General features: G+C 47.8%; 1 protein-coding gene across 2 annotated transcripts in view; it reads right to left on the reverse strand.

Moving 5' to 3' along the window:
- Positions 1–6,722: 6,722 nt before the first annotated feature.
- The window catches only part of LOC311526743 (Krueppel-like factor 5), a gene marked incomplete at its 5' end in the record, with an annotated part of 46,241 nt that continues 38,566 nt past the window's right edge, over positions 6,723–14,397 (reverse strand). For both annotated transcript variants that reach the window (XM_084640089.1, XM_084640088.1), the window contains one exon: positions 6,723–12,554. In XM_084640089.1, the coding sequence (XP_084496215.1) occupies positions 12,376–12,554 (179 nt within the window). In that variant the 3' untranslated portion in view covers positions 6,723–12,375. The remainder of the gene's footprint in view (positions 12,555–14,397) is intronic.

Here is a 14,397-nt window from a genome sequence, read left to right on the forward strand (position 1 = left end):
ACATGCCCATACACCTGAGCACTGCATCAAACCTCCCTTTCGGGCTGACGGTTACTGCAGCACATCATTTGCTTATCAGCTACTTCTGCTGGCTTTATGCTGGCTATAAACCCCCGCTGTTCCTGACAAGCTCGCAAGGGCCAGTGAACAACTGGAAGATCTGAAGTGACCCAAAGAAAGTCTAGAGGGTGAAATATATAACATGTGAAATTGACTCGCTCCTTCCTCTGAAGAGCGTCCTGGAAAACCTGGAAGTGCATTCACATGGGAGACAAGCGTGTTTTGTATGCCTCTGGCTCTTGATTGGTTTGCTAGGGACTTGGAATAGGTCCATCTTGCAATGGATGGAAAGGATCCAAACTGCCCCAGAGTATTGGTGTATGCATTTGGATTGGGTGTCCAATTGCTGAGCTAGGGCCTTCTCCTGCTCCTGCTCCTATTGGGCCACATTTGGATACCCTTACACAAGTTGAGAACTGCTTCCCTCCTCCAGTACTCCCATTCATGCTGGTGTGTGTACACAAGGGGTAATGGGAGTGGAATGATCAGAACCACACCCATTGAAATCAACAGCAAAACTCCCATTGACTTCAATGACTGAGGAGAAAGATAGATTTTCAAAAGTATCCAGCAGTTCCTTTTGAGAACGATGGAGAATTTCCCCCTCCTGCCCTGCCACCTCCTATTGAAACCAATGGGAGCTGCTGAATGCCTAGGACTTTAGAAAATCTAGCCACTAGCGACCAGCTGCAAAGCTAAGAACTGCAGCTGATTTCCCTCAGCGTTCAGGAGTGTTTCACCTGAGGATTCTCGGGTTTGAACCCATCCCAAAATTCAAAGGAAAAGTCAGTCACAAATGCCCAATTTTGCCTGGTTTGAGATCAAAGAAATGTGAAACTGCCTCTTCCACAAGGTTCATGACACCAAACAATAATAGGTTTGTTGTACACTGAAACTCATCCCCCGGATGTGCTTGACAGGTTCGTGAACCTTAATGACCTCCTTCAATACACCTGGGTTAAGGTTCAAATTTATTTGAGAACCAGCAGCAAGTGGCTTTGGGTATTGTAAAGGAAACTAGCTTTATCTATCTATGCATGTCTACAGCAGTGCTCACTCGGGTAAGCTATATGAGCATGTACGAAGTAAAGGGTACTAGTTAATAGGGGTCAGGACTTCAAAATAGCTCAGTACCCAACTTGCACTCAATTGACTGAGCTCTTCCAAAAGTCTAGCCATGGGTTTTGGTGCCTAAATGGTGGCTGAGCTGCCAATTTACAACAGGTTGGGAATTTTTTGACACAATGTTTTTTCACTGGAAAATACAGATTTATTGAAATCCAAATGGTGCATGGGAAAAGGTCAGTTTTTGACAAAGTTTTGACTCACAAAAATGGTTGGAAGAAAGTTTTCAAACATTTTGCACAGACATTTTCCCAATTCAAAACTCCAGTTTGCCACTTCGAAATGACGTTGTGTTTTGAAAATTAAGCAAATTACAACTAAAAACGGTTTAACCTTCACCCCGCCCCACCAAATAGGTCGAAATCTAAATGAAACATTTGATTGACCTGAATTAAATTTTTTTTTTCCAGATTTTCAGTTTGCTAACATTTTTGACTTTGGGATTTGGGATGGGAAATTTGTTCAATATCGCAAATTTTTTCACAGGACGAGAAAACCCTTTCCCACCCAGCTCTGCTGCCACTGTTGGAACAGATTCTGCTGGGTGCTGAGCTCTTTTGAAAGTCTGTCCCTAAGAGTTTGGGATTGCTGTCAGCTCCTGGAGCGCCCAGGGAACCCTCGAATCCAATCAAAGGAGGACGTTTACAGCACCAAAAAATGACCAGCCTTCGCTGGGCATTTTTGCCGGTGTCCCCACTCTCGGGAGAGATGCCTTTCCTCCGGGGTCACACTATCTTGGGGGGGAGGGATAGCTCAGTGGTTTGAGTATTGGCCTGCTAAACCCAGGGTTGGGAGTTCAATCCTTGGGGGGGGCCATTTAGGGATCTGGGGCAAAAATTGGGGATTGGTCCTGCTTTGAGCAGGGGGTTGGACTAGGTGATCTCCTGAGGTCCCTTCCAACCCTGATATTCTATGATCTCAGGAGGGATAGGAATGAGAGCTCCCTTTTTGGAGCACATGTGAATTTTCTTCTGCTATAATGCTTACATCAATGACAACTGCTTCTCTGCCATGGCATCAGGAGAGGATCCTCACTGTAAAAGTTTCCCCTTTGTCCAGCACTGTAGAGGAAGGTTGGTTTTTTTTTTTTTTTTTTTTTCACATTCTCAGGATTTTTATTTCATGAACAAAGGAAAATATCAGGTTCTTTTGTTTGGATGGGGGAGGATCAAAAGGAGGCAGCTGTGGTGACAGAATGTTGGCAAAGCTCCAGATGTCAGAGCCCAAGACGATAGCGATCCCAGGGCAGAACACAGTCTGACCTGCTTCTGGGCATGGGGGTAGCTTTACAAATGAAATGGTTTGACCTGTGGGGAGAGGGAACATAGAAATATGGGGGGTGGGGTGGGAGAGATGGTGAAGAGAGATACAGAAGGGGGTGGATCTGACTTCTGAGAGAAACCAAGGAGCAGACAAAAGGCCTCAGGCTTCCTCTATGCTACCAAACTAACTAGGCTGAAGTAACGCGCCTTGTGTCAACCTATCTGCACGTGTCTCTGTTCAAAATTATCTCTGGTGCAGCCTGCCCACCTGCTCCAATGGCATTGAGCCACGGTCACTGCATTGCAAGTGTAGACATTGTGAGCTGTGGTGGGCCATCACAGTCCTCCAGCAGCCGTCCAACAATGCCCCACTGTGACTGCGCTGGTCACAGTCATGCACTCCACAGCCCAGGAAGCCTCCCCCACATAGGCGTAGGTTGACTGGTCTATTGGGGGAGGGAGGTGGCGCACACACGTGTCAGCTGAAGCCAGTTCCCCTGGCTCACTGGCTCCCTCCCCCTGCCAGGAGTGGTCCCTGGGCTGCTAGTGCTGGGGGTGGGGGATGGGCCAGCTTAATGGGGATCCCCAGCTGCTGCTGAGGGGATACTGCATACCGGGCTTCCCCCTGCCATTCCCCTATCCCCTTTTCTTTTCCACCCCTTCCCCTTCCCCACTGTTTCATCCTCTCCCCTTTCCTCTCCCCACCCCATCCTCTTTCCTCTCCCTCCTGTCCCCTCCCCCATTCCCCTATCTCCTTCTCTTCCCCCTTCCCTACCCTATCCCCCTTCCTTCCCCACTGCCTTTTCCTCCTGCCCCACAGCCCTACCCCGCCCCCTTGCTCTACCCCACTGCAGGTACTCACCATTGTACAGAAAACAGGACGGTGGCCATGCAGGGCACCCAGCACACATCGAAGGGGAAGATGACTAGAGCTAGTTCTCAGGAGGCAGCGTCCAGCTGATGAGGCAGTAAGCACCTTGCAGGAAAAGCCACTCCATGCCGCCCCTTCTGCTCCCTCCAGCTTGCTAGGAGAGGGGCCAAGCGAGCTGGAAAATGGCTGGGGGGAGGCGCAGCGTGGGAATGACAGAGTTCTCTTTCCCATCCCCGGCAGGCCGAGCAGAGAAAGCCCCGGACAGCACATGACCCCTTGTTTGCCCCCCTCCCCCCGCCTCACCTCTTTTTTGGGGCGGGTAATGCATCCTGTCCCCCCAAACTATGCCCATACTCTCCCAACCCTTAAAAAACCCTCAGGTATTTTTGAAGTATTTTTTCCTGATTGCCCAGCTTGGTGAGCACATGTAGCAGCTCTCCCTTGTTGTGTGCAACTGCCCACGCCGGCTCCACACACTAAACGTGCTCCAGCCGGGCATACTGACCTGTGGTGCACCGCACTTTGCATCGACACAAGCACTTTTGTGCCCCAGGCCGTCAATCTATTGCTCTGTTCAGCCTGAAGAAGGAGATGGGGCCACTTCCCCCTACCCCCGTGCGGAAACACCCGAGGCCTCAATACCAACAGCAAATGTGAGCCCATGTGCCCCAACATACAAAGGTGACTGCAGGCAGAATTGGAGTCGCGAGGGAGGCACTGAAAATGGCAGCTGTGATGGTCAAATGCTCTTGAAGGGCCTGGGCTGGGCTTTCCACAGGCACTATGCACCCAATGCACTGAAATGCAGTGGGATGTGGGTGTCTACGACTCCTTTGACAATTCCAGCCCTGGAGTAGCAGGACTAACGAGAGGAACATGGCTTTACTATGGAGAATGGCACTGGGTGGCCATCGCTGGGGCCTGGTGACTTCTGTTTAGGCATGCCCCCCCTGCCCCCATTGGGTGACAGGACTACTCACTAGAGCTGGGGTGAAAAAAGTTTCAGGTTGAAGCAAAAATGAAAATTTCTTCAAATGCAGGGGGGATGAAACAAAATGGTTCATTTTGACAAAACTGAAATGTTGCATGTCAATTTCAACCATTCGTTAATAATTTTGATGGGTTTTTTAAAAATATAATTAATGAACAGTTTGAAATCAAAAGTTGTTTCAAAGTGAAAAATTGAAAGGCGTCACTTTTTCGAGGGTTTTTCCTCCCCCCCCCCCACCTCCCCCCCCAACGACCAAATCTGTTTGGCGAAATCAACACACGTTTGTGTAAGGCTTCGGTGTCACAGAATCGGCATTGGGGATTTTTTTTTGCTGAAAAAGTATTTTGCTCGAAAAAGTTTGTGAAAAAGTTCTACTCCTAGATGCTACGAAAATGGGCCTAAGAAAATGGGCCTTCGGTGTCACACCGAAATTCACACCGAGCTTAAAAAATTTCAAAATTCTCAAAAAGAAATCTTTTGCTCAAGCTGATCCAAAACATTTTGGTATTTTTGGTTCATGAAAATTTTTGAGATTTTGACATCCCAATTTGGGACAAGAAAAAAACTCTTGACAATTCTTGTGATGGCATTTCTTGCCAAGCTCTAATGCAGAGAGTAAATCAGTTTAGCTTCTCTGAAGGCAATAGCGGTAGATTTGAGTTTTGCTTTAAGTTTAGATTCTTTTGTATCTGCTCTGGCAAAGGGAAAACACAAAGCAAATGGGTTTGGTTCATTGCAGGTGGCATCAGCAAGGTTTTCAAGAGCTTTGGCTGACCTTGAAGCCCTACCATCTGTCACTAACTTTGTCATCAGACCCAAGAGAAACCCAGCCTCTGAATGACTGTCCCTCTGCAGAGACAAAGCAAGGTTCCCACTGAGTGTCAATGAAAGGTTTGTATTAAACACAGCCAGGTTTCTATCCATGTTCAAAGATGATGAGCGCCTCATGGTTTTGGGCTTCATGGAAGATTCACCCAGCGTTGTTCATAACATCGCTGGGAAAATGAAAACATAAAGGCCAATGAATAATAAAAGCTGTTTACCACCAGATCATTCATCTCATCAATCCATCTATCTGTTGGTCTGTCAATGAGGCCTCTCACATTGGGATCTCAGCACCATATCTCAGAGAATCAATGGCAGAGCTAGAAGAATGATCCAGGAGTCTGCGCATGGAGATCTATTCTCCACGCTGGCCTCTCACTGAAGTCAAACACAGTCACCAGCTGGGGAGGAGGGAGCCGTGCTGTGCTTTGAATGCTTTTGGTGATCCTTGTTCTTCTGAGGAGCACCACAATACAACTCCTGATAAAAATCAGCTTTGCTGGCTGATACCTTGATATATTCAACCCAGGGGCCAGCATCCTAGGGTGGGACACAAACTCTGTCATTTAGTGTCCTCCTGCTCCCAGTTACACAGACTCAGAGTATTGGTGCCTGACTGAGCAGTCCCCTCAGCAGAGGATGGCTCCTAGGTAGGTGTCTGTGCATAGACAGCAGCTCTCCTCCCATAGGCAGTCAGATACAGAGTGAGCCAGGATTTGACTCCTTCAGGAGACAGTGAGCGTCTGGCATGTTAAAGTCCTCTCTATGGCCCCCACCTCTGTCGTATCCAAGCATGTCACAAACACTAATGGATTTTGCATCCTAATGCCACTGTGAGAGAGTGTTGTGTCATTATCCCCATTTTATAGATGGGGAAACCGAGGCAATGAAAACTAAAATTTTCAAAAACATTATTTCAGAGGGCCTCTATTTTTGGACCTGAGCCACCACAGGTTTAAATGTCTTGCCCAAGGTCATGCTCGACATCTACAGCAAAGGGCTATAATAGGTCTCGAGTCCCAATCTAGGACCTTAACCTTAAGTCCATCTTTCCTCTCTGCCGGTGCTCTTAATGCAACACTTCGTCTGCCCTTTAAAGGCAGTAAAGAAATGGCAGGAACATTGGGTGTGATTTACCCCCTATGCTTGTTCAGAAATGAAAAAGACGACATGGAAACCATTCCTACAAGCTTGAGTCCATGGGTGCGTCTATTATGCCATCAAAGGGTGTGATTACCACTTGAGTAGACATACCCAAGCAAGGCTTTTAGCTAGGTAACTCGGGGGCCAGAGCAGTGAAGACACTTCAGCATGGGCCGGACAAACCCACCCAGAACCCTGTGCTTTCAGTATAGACATACCCAGTGGCTCTGTTGTGCAAGCAGCACCGACAGCCCGAGCATGTCTGTTATCTGGGCATTTACCCGGCATGTCTGTTATCTGGGCATTTACCCGGCGCCCTGAGGTGTAGTGCACCATGCCTTTGGGAAATTGACGAGGAGAGGTACAGAGAGGGATGCCATATTCCAGCTGGAGAAAGCCATCCCAAAACAGCAGCAGGAGAAGGAAGGTGACACTCATGGGGGCATGGTTTATAAAGATTTGTTTATTTCATTCCTTTTTGTAAAAAAAAATAATAATAATGTACACGTTGAGTTTAACATCCTGGACACCCGTTACATCATACACCCATCAGCTCACGCTTGTGTTCTCTCTCTTTTTTTTTTTTTAAACTCAAGGGAGGGGTTTTATTCCCTCCGCCCTCCTCCCCCTCAAAATCCCCCAGTAAAGAGAGCCGCTGGGGAGACTGCTCCTGCAAAGTCACCTATGGGATTCTAGGAGCTAGGGGAGGTGTATGCCTTGGAGGTCACTGTTAGCAAACATGCTTTTTTTGGCCAGGGCGGCGGGTCTTTTAGAGGGCTCCATGAGGGACCGCTAGCCTCACTGAGTGTGCGCTCATTTCAGGGCACGAAGGGGCCCAAGTCTGGGGGGAAGGGTGAGAAGAGTGAAATGCTGATTAACCCTTTAGCTGCCTTTCCATGCTGCACGTTCTAACAAAACCTAACAATACTTGTCGCTACACAACATAGGATAAGGGTGATCAAGGATCATGCTTCAGGTTGGATGATGATCACCTGAGAAGGGCTGGGAGGAATTCTCTCCTTTGCTTTTCCCTACACATTGTTGCACAGTCAGTCGTGTGCATTGGAGGAAGAAGGCAGTTCCACTTTCCTCTAAAGCATCAGCTCCAGGCAGGATTAGATAGCTCAATGGTATGAGGAAACAGCGCCTCCTTCCATGCCTTTTTGCTATTTTTCACCAACTTGAGTGGAACAGCCCACCTCCGACCCACTTGCAGAGAGCAATGAAGTTACTACAAGCCTTAAAACAGCTGTCTCTCGCTCTCAGGAATCTGTCCACAGTGAGATGTGCTAGCAGCTTGGTTATGGTATTTAAGGCAGGTAGCAAGAAGCAAGAGCTGGGTGCTGGGATGGTGTTTGGAGTGGGGACAGAAGAATGAACATATCCCTCCCTGCAGGATAATTTTATTACAAAATAGCAGATGAATTAATGTATTTTTTTAAAGTAACAAACAAAAACATATCCAGAAAAGAAACCTTCCACCACAGTTTTCCAGGTCCCGATTTGGTGTGTGTTCATATTATACAATAAACAATTGCTTCAAATCCACATACAAAAAATCTGTACAGCATTCCCTACTATTTACAGAAATCCTGCTTGTGTGTTACACGCTCAGAAGCACAAATGACAATGAAAAAAGGACATTTACGCCCCAACATTTTGTTCTGAAGGAAGCTTGGGAAATCCAGTGAGTGGGTCCTGTGTCCTGAGGTGTTTCAAACATAGAAATAGCCCCCAGTGCTCTTCCCAAACTTTCTGATGGTCCACTCTTCTCAGCGCCCCATGACATGGCCATATGTTGGTCTGGGCTTATTATGTTTCTTTTGGGAATAATAATAGACATGCCAGTTGGCTGTGAGAGCCAAAGACCTTCTATAATGATGTTCAACCTAGCAAGGAGGCACTATCCAAAAACCACTCTGGAGTATGTGGCTTCCTCAAATGCTATCAAGCCCCATCCAAAGATCCAGCATGTCTCTCTTGGGGATCAGGTAAAGCTGAAGAGCAGAGTGTTGTTTTGATGAAAAAATGGCTCTTGGACCAAAATTTTTAAAATAATCGATATTTTCTCTTTTCTTTCCCAAAAATAAAAGTAATAATAAAATCCAGATATTTTTCAGTAAACTAGTTCAGTTTTCAATCAAAAACATTCAGTTCAAAAAACAATGGGGTTTGGTTCAGCTCTGAGGGAATAATTTGATTTTCGAAAAACTAATTTTTAAATTTTTGTTTTGAACTAACCATTTTACCAAAAACCATTTTTCAAAAACAAAACCTTTTTTGCCCCAGAAAGGGCCATCAGGAAATTTTGAAAACCTTGACATTTCCCGCCAAACAAATCAAATGGCTGGTTTTTACCCGCTCCAGTGAATAGGTAATGCCCATTAGTCCTCCACTGCCAGCATGACACTGCGTGGGTGTGAGAGATTTAACAGGGAGGAAGAGAGGGAGTTTGGTTCTTACTCAGCTCTAAAGCCAGGAGATCCAAGGTATAAAATATTTCACATTTTAACCTGCCGTTCATCTCTTTTGCAGGGAAATTTTCCTTTGATTCTGTTGAAGCTTAGCATGTAAAAACAAACACCAAAAGCACACAGGATACCATGCAAAGTCCAGTCTTACACATGCTACAGCAAAGCCCTCTGCAGGTAAAGACATCACTCCCTCATTGCGCTGTCACAGTGCAGCTGATGTGGTACTTTATCAGAGGCTCTCCCACCACCAGCCTTTCACACTGTGGGCTCCGTACTCCCCCAAATCCACAAACAGAATGTGGCTCTTCTCAACGTGTCCAGGAGGGCTGCCCACACAGCTAGATGGTGGAATATGGTCAACACATAGCCCAACCGTGAGAGTCAGAACTCTGATTTGCTAATGTTGCATTCTCCAGCTGCCCTATTCTATGGAACTGTTGTAGCCAGGCTGCTAATCATTAGGATCCTGTGTTGCGGATATTTGGGGTGTGTGCATGTGGGTGGGGGAGTTTCATGAGCAACAGGGATGGTGGGATTTGCAATATATCACAATGCTATGTCAGCTGAAACCAAGCCAACACTGGGTTGGGCTTGACAGGCTCCAACATGGTTAGTTTGGGTTCCCACCCAATCCATCCACCCAGCCCTAACTTCCAGGAGCCAGGAGATGTGACTGGTTAAACATGTGTAGCTGTCTTACAATGAAAGGCCTTTCAGCTTAGATAATCCCGAATGACAGAGACTCTCTGTGTGTGTGCGCATGGGTGCTGAAGGCCTGAACATTCTCAACAACAAGACCTTTCTCAGGGCACAGAGAACTTCTCCACCCTGCCATCATACAGTAGAATCCACACAAGAACCCCTCTCTACAAACGGATGCATGCTGGCACAACCGGCGGCGTACAGATTCAGTGGGAGGCATCTCGTTGATGGATACGTGGCACACCGAGCCCAGAAAATGGCACGCCTGGGATTGGCTGTGCTCTGGTGTGACATGGTGTTTGTTGGCATAGCATTGGTCCCAGCTCAGGTTTAGATGCTTACTACGAAGCTTGCTTTAAAGCAAGTCATGAACGAAAAGGGAACAAGCCATGTACACAGAGAACCGTAGCATCAGAGAGTTGAAGACCAGAAATCCTAGATCATCTAATCTGATCTCTTGTATATCAGAGGCCACCAACTCCACCCTATACACTGAGCACTGGAGAATTAGGACCACCACCTCATTGCCATGTTCCTTTGCATACCAGAATCTGTGCCAATGAAGCAGATGCTGCCCTACACACGCACACACACCCTATATATATATATACACACACACACACTTATATATATGCGCACGTACATACCTATTTGACAAGGTACACGATAAAATAATGCATCCGTTACAGCAATGAACATATGGCACATATCAATTCCCCAGGGGTCTTTGTATTATAACAAGGGCCTTCCATTAAAGAAATGCAGCCCCCTGACGGCGATGCATAGAGGAGTCTCCAAAATACCCTAGAAAGGGGTGGGTGCAATTCAGAGTCACACCCTCAGGCTCCCTTCCTCGTTTATTTTGGCTCCAGTTATGATTATCCTCTGACTGCTTTTCAAGCCTGGCTTTGGAGGCCCTGACTGGGCGTCTGCCATTTGTCAGGGTCAAAACAGGAAAGACGGGGCAGGCAGGCAGGGAGCATGCTGGAGTACCACAGCCACCAGAGCTTCCCGAAGCATTTGGCAAGGAACTCAGGTGAGCCGGCAAGTCTGAAGAGCAGAATCAAGTCAGAGCCGGTAAGCCCAGGGAAAGCAGCTCAACAAGCCAAGACATGAGCCATGTCCCTGTTCACAGATCCAGGGCCAAGCTCTGCAGGGACTTCTCTGCTCCCAGCTCTGCCTGCACATCTGGAGGTCACTAAAGTTTAATCCCAATGAATCACTGCAGTTGGGTAATTGACATGGTCTAACGTGCCCCCTGGACTGGAGAGAGAAACTGCTTAGAAAGCACTGAATCAGGGACAGCCCAAACATTGAGACTTTGTGGGTAGCTTGCCAGGTATCCCAGGGCCACACCTACAGTAATGCATGTGTAAATCTAACCCAGTAACTAACGAGCGTGTACAAGCCCTGACATCTGCCTTCCCTTGTATCTTCTTGGACAGACATACAGGACTGGCTATGTTCACCAGAAGTTTGATTGGCTTCCTTCAAAGCAGAGATGGGCCACATTTGACTTGTAGGCTGCATGTGGGATAAAGTTTCCAGAATCTCCACAGCCTGTGTGGTTTTGCCTTTTGGTTGATTTTTTATCACACGTCACTGTCTGTACATTACTTACATTTGTTAGCCAGGAAAAATCGAAGTACTGTTGAACATGCTAGGCTGATTCCGTGTCCTGATTTGCTTCTTATCTACTACGTTGCTGCAGTTTCAGTGGGTATAACCTATTCTTACTCTGCCCATGTTTAATTTTTCGTGTGCTTCAGGGGCCTCCCCTGTACGCTGCACATCGAGGCATTCTGCGGAAGACAAGTGAAGGCTCCTTGCAGAGCGTGGGGCCATGAACCTGTGAGGTAGGTAACATGATGTCAGTTTGCACAAGTTTGTTTTCAAAGCTGCTTTTCTGGACGTGGTAAAATACACAAATGGCAACAGGAAAAAGTGGTTTGTAATGACCAGTCTCTTGTGTTCGAGGCCTGAGGGGGGCCCCACTCAATGTATCCTTGGAAATCAAAGGCACAATGCATTCTGGGAAACCAGTGTGTCATCTTTTTTTTTTTTTCTTCATGGGGATTGGCCACTTCCCACCTCGGAAAGCCAACCTAGTTCTCACAACAGAGAGAGCAGAAGCCAAAACCATCCTCCAAACAGAAATGCTAAGGGCCCGATGTTGGACATGCCTGGCAAAGAAACATAGGAATTCATGACCCAAAGCCGCCTCTCTTGAGGGAAACATCAGGTGGTCTCAGTAAAGCATGAACAACGGCTTTGTCGTCTGCTTTGGATCTGTCCCAGCCGTGGCAGCACTTCTTGGGGATAGGTTTTCCTGCCCTTGTTTCTTGCAACCACAGGGGTGAAGACTAAAGACCTGACTTTCCAAACAAGCCATGAACACTCACTGCTATTCCTGCATGGCCTGAATGTCCTGTGTGCTACACCTGTGGTGGCAACTTGGTTATGGAATAGCTCAGTCCAAGAAGGCTCCACAAAGAACTTGATAAAGGCTTCCCATAGCCCAGCGGCCCATCTGCCCAACATATTTCTGCTCATTCCCAACCAGAGGCAGACCCCAAAAGGGAAGGAAAGGCTCCAAAGAGTTTGAGACAAAAGGGAAAATTGCTTCAGAGTGAAAAATAAATAGCAAATTCACTGGAAGGGAGAGTCCTGGAGTCCAAGGAACATCTCCTGGTCAGGAAGTGGGATCCTGGCCAGGACACAGATATAGTTTTAATCATCCTTTAACTCAGAGTACCTTGGTGACAGGGCACAAGGAGGGAGCGTGCACAGAGCTCACACGCTGCCATTTGATCACAGCATGGTTTTGTTCCTATGTACAAGACGAGTCATCCGTCCAAGAGGAGAGGAAGGAGTCCCAGCTGCTCCTGGAAGGGAGGCAAGAGCAGGGCAGGAGCTCTACCACTAGTTCTGGTGTCTCTTCATGTGCAGAGCCAGGTGGTCGGAGCGGGAGAAACAGCGCCCGCAGGCTAGGCACTTGAAGGGCTTGGCACCCGTGTGCTTGCGGTAGTGCCGGGTGAGCTCGTCGGAGCGGGCAAAGCGCCAGTCGCAGCCTTCCCAGGTGCATTTGTATGGCTTCTCTCCTGCAGGGGGCAACAGGCCAGAGGTTACGGTGTGCACCAGAGCAGCATACCAGTGTCCAGTACTTACCTGTCTAGGCATCCATCTGTCAGTCTCCATCCATCCATCCCTTCCCTTCTAGCTATCCATCCATCTATCCCTTCCCTTCTAGCTCTCCATCCATCCATTCTGTTCTAGCTATCCATCCCTCCCTTCTCTTCTAGCTATCCATCAATCCCTTCTCTTCTGTTCTAGCTATCCATCAATCCCTCCTTCCCTTTTCTTCTAGCTATCCATCCATCTTTCCTTCCCTTCTCTTCTAGCTATCCATTCATCCATCCCCTCTCTTCAAGTTATCCCTCCCTCCCTCATCTTCTAGCTATCCATCCATCGCTCCCTTCTCTTCTAGCTCTCCATGCATCCATCCCTTCCCTCACACACATACCCCACTCTCTATCTATCCACCATCCATCCATGCCTACGCATACTCCTCTAACTATCCATCCCTCCCCTCTATCTATCCATCCATCCATTCCTCCTCCCAAGCACATACCCCTCTATCTATCCAACCATCCTCTCATCCCTACACATACCCCTCTAGCTATCCATCTCCATACGCATTCCTCTATCTATCCATCCAACCCTCCCCCTAAACACATATCCTTCTATCCATCCATCCATCCCTTCCCTTCTATCCATCCATCCCTTCCCTGCACACATACTCCACTCTCTATCTATCCACCAATCCCTACACATACTCCTGTATCTATCCATACATCCATCCATCCCTCCTCCCAAACACATATCCTTCTATCTAACCACCATCCACCCATCCCTACACATACCCCTCTCGCTATCCATCCCTGTACTCGCTCCTTTATCTATCCATCTTTCCCCCTCTATTCATCCATCCTGCCTCCCAAACATGTATCTTTCTATCCATCCATCCATCCATCCCCCTACGCACCCCTCTGTCCAACCATCCATCCCCGGACATATATAGCTAGCTAATTATTCTGGTACGTAGGTGTGTTCTCCTATGACATGTGCAGTCAGTCACTGGGTGATCCCTAACTCTTCTTGCTCAGCTGTATCTGAACGGTCACTCTCCAGACCGTGAGCTTCCCCTCCGAGATGAGGGCAGCTGAGTCAGGCTCAGTCAGGTTAGGCTTCAGTGCTTTGTACAAAGTCCCTGGGTGTTTCAGCTTTGACTTTTGATGAAACATCAAAATTTTCCATGGAAGAGTCCAAAGATTTTTGTTTTCCCGCTAAATTTTCCCTGGAACTCTGCCCCCACCTCACACTCCAACCAGCTCTATATTGGCTCTTCACACTGTGACATTTTGGTGCGCAGAAGAGCTCCTGCAGGAACTTTTCAGTGTGTTTTTGTGCCTCAGTGTCCCCACCTCCCTGTTTATCCTGCAGATCAAATGGGGAAGTGTCTCTGCCAGCCAGGAGCTCATGTGGAAAAGCCACTGCCAGCCTCACCCAGCTCCTCTCCAAATCCAGACAGGCTGGCCGCACCCTGCAGCGGTTGCAGCCCAGGAAGCTGAACTGAACTCTGGACTGAGTGCCGCAGCCCACGCTTTGGCAGGGCGTGGTCCCCTCAAATATTAGTCCTCGCTCTTTAACAGCCTGAGCAAGCAGGCAGAGTTCATGGAATGTGCTGACTTTCCCGACCTCAAATATTTACCATTTCATCGGCCAATTATGGAGAACTTAACAACAGCTCAAGTGCACGTACACAGGCAACATGCATGTGCACGCCCCGGGATGGGTGCGCGTCAGATGTGCCCACAGACACAGGCATACATATTTGAGCATAAACATACCTGTGCATAGACACAAACATGAACTCTCACACCC

This window comes from Lepidochelys olivacea (assembly GCF_965140295.1).
Source record: "Lepidochelys olivacea isolate rLepOli2 genome assembly, chromosome: 9".
In the NCBI taxonomy this organism is placed as follows: Eukaryota; Metazoa; Chordata; order Testudines; family Cheloniidae; genus Lepidochelys; species Lepidochelys olivacea.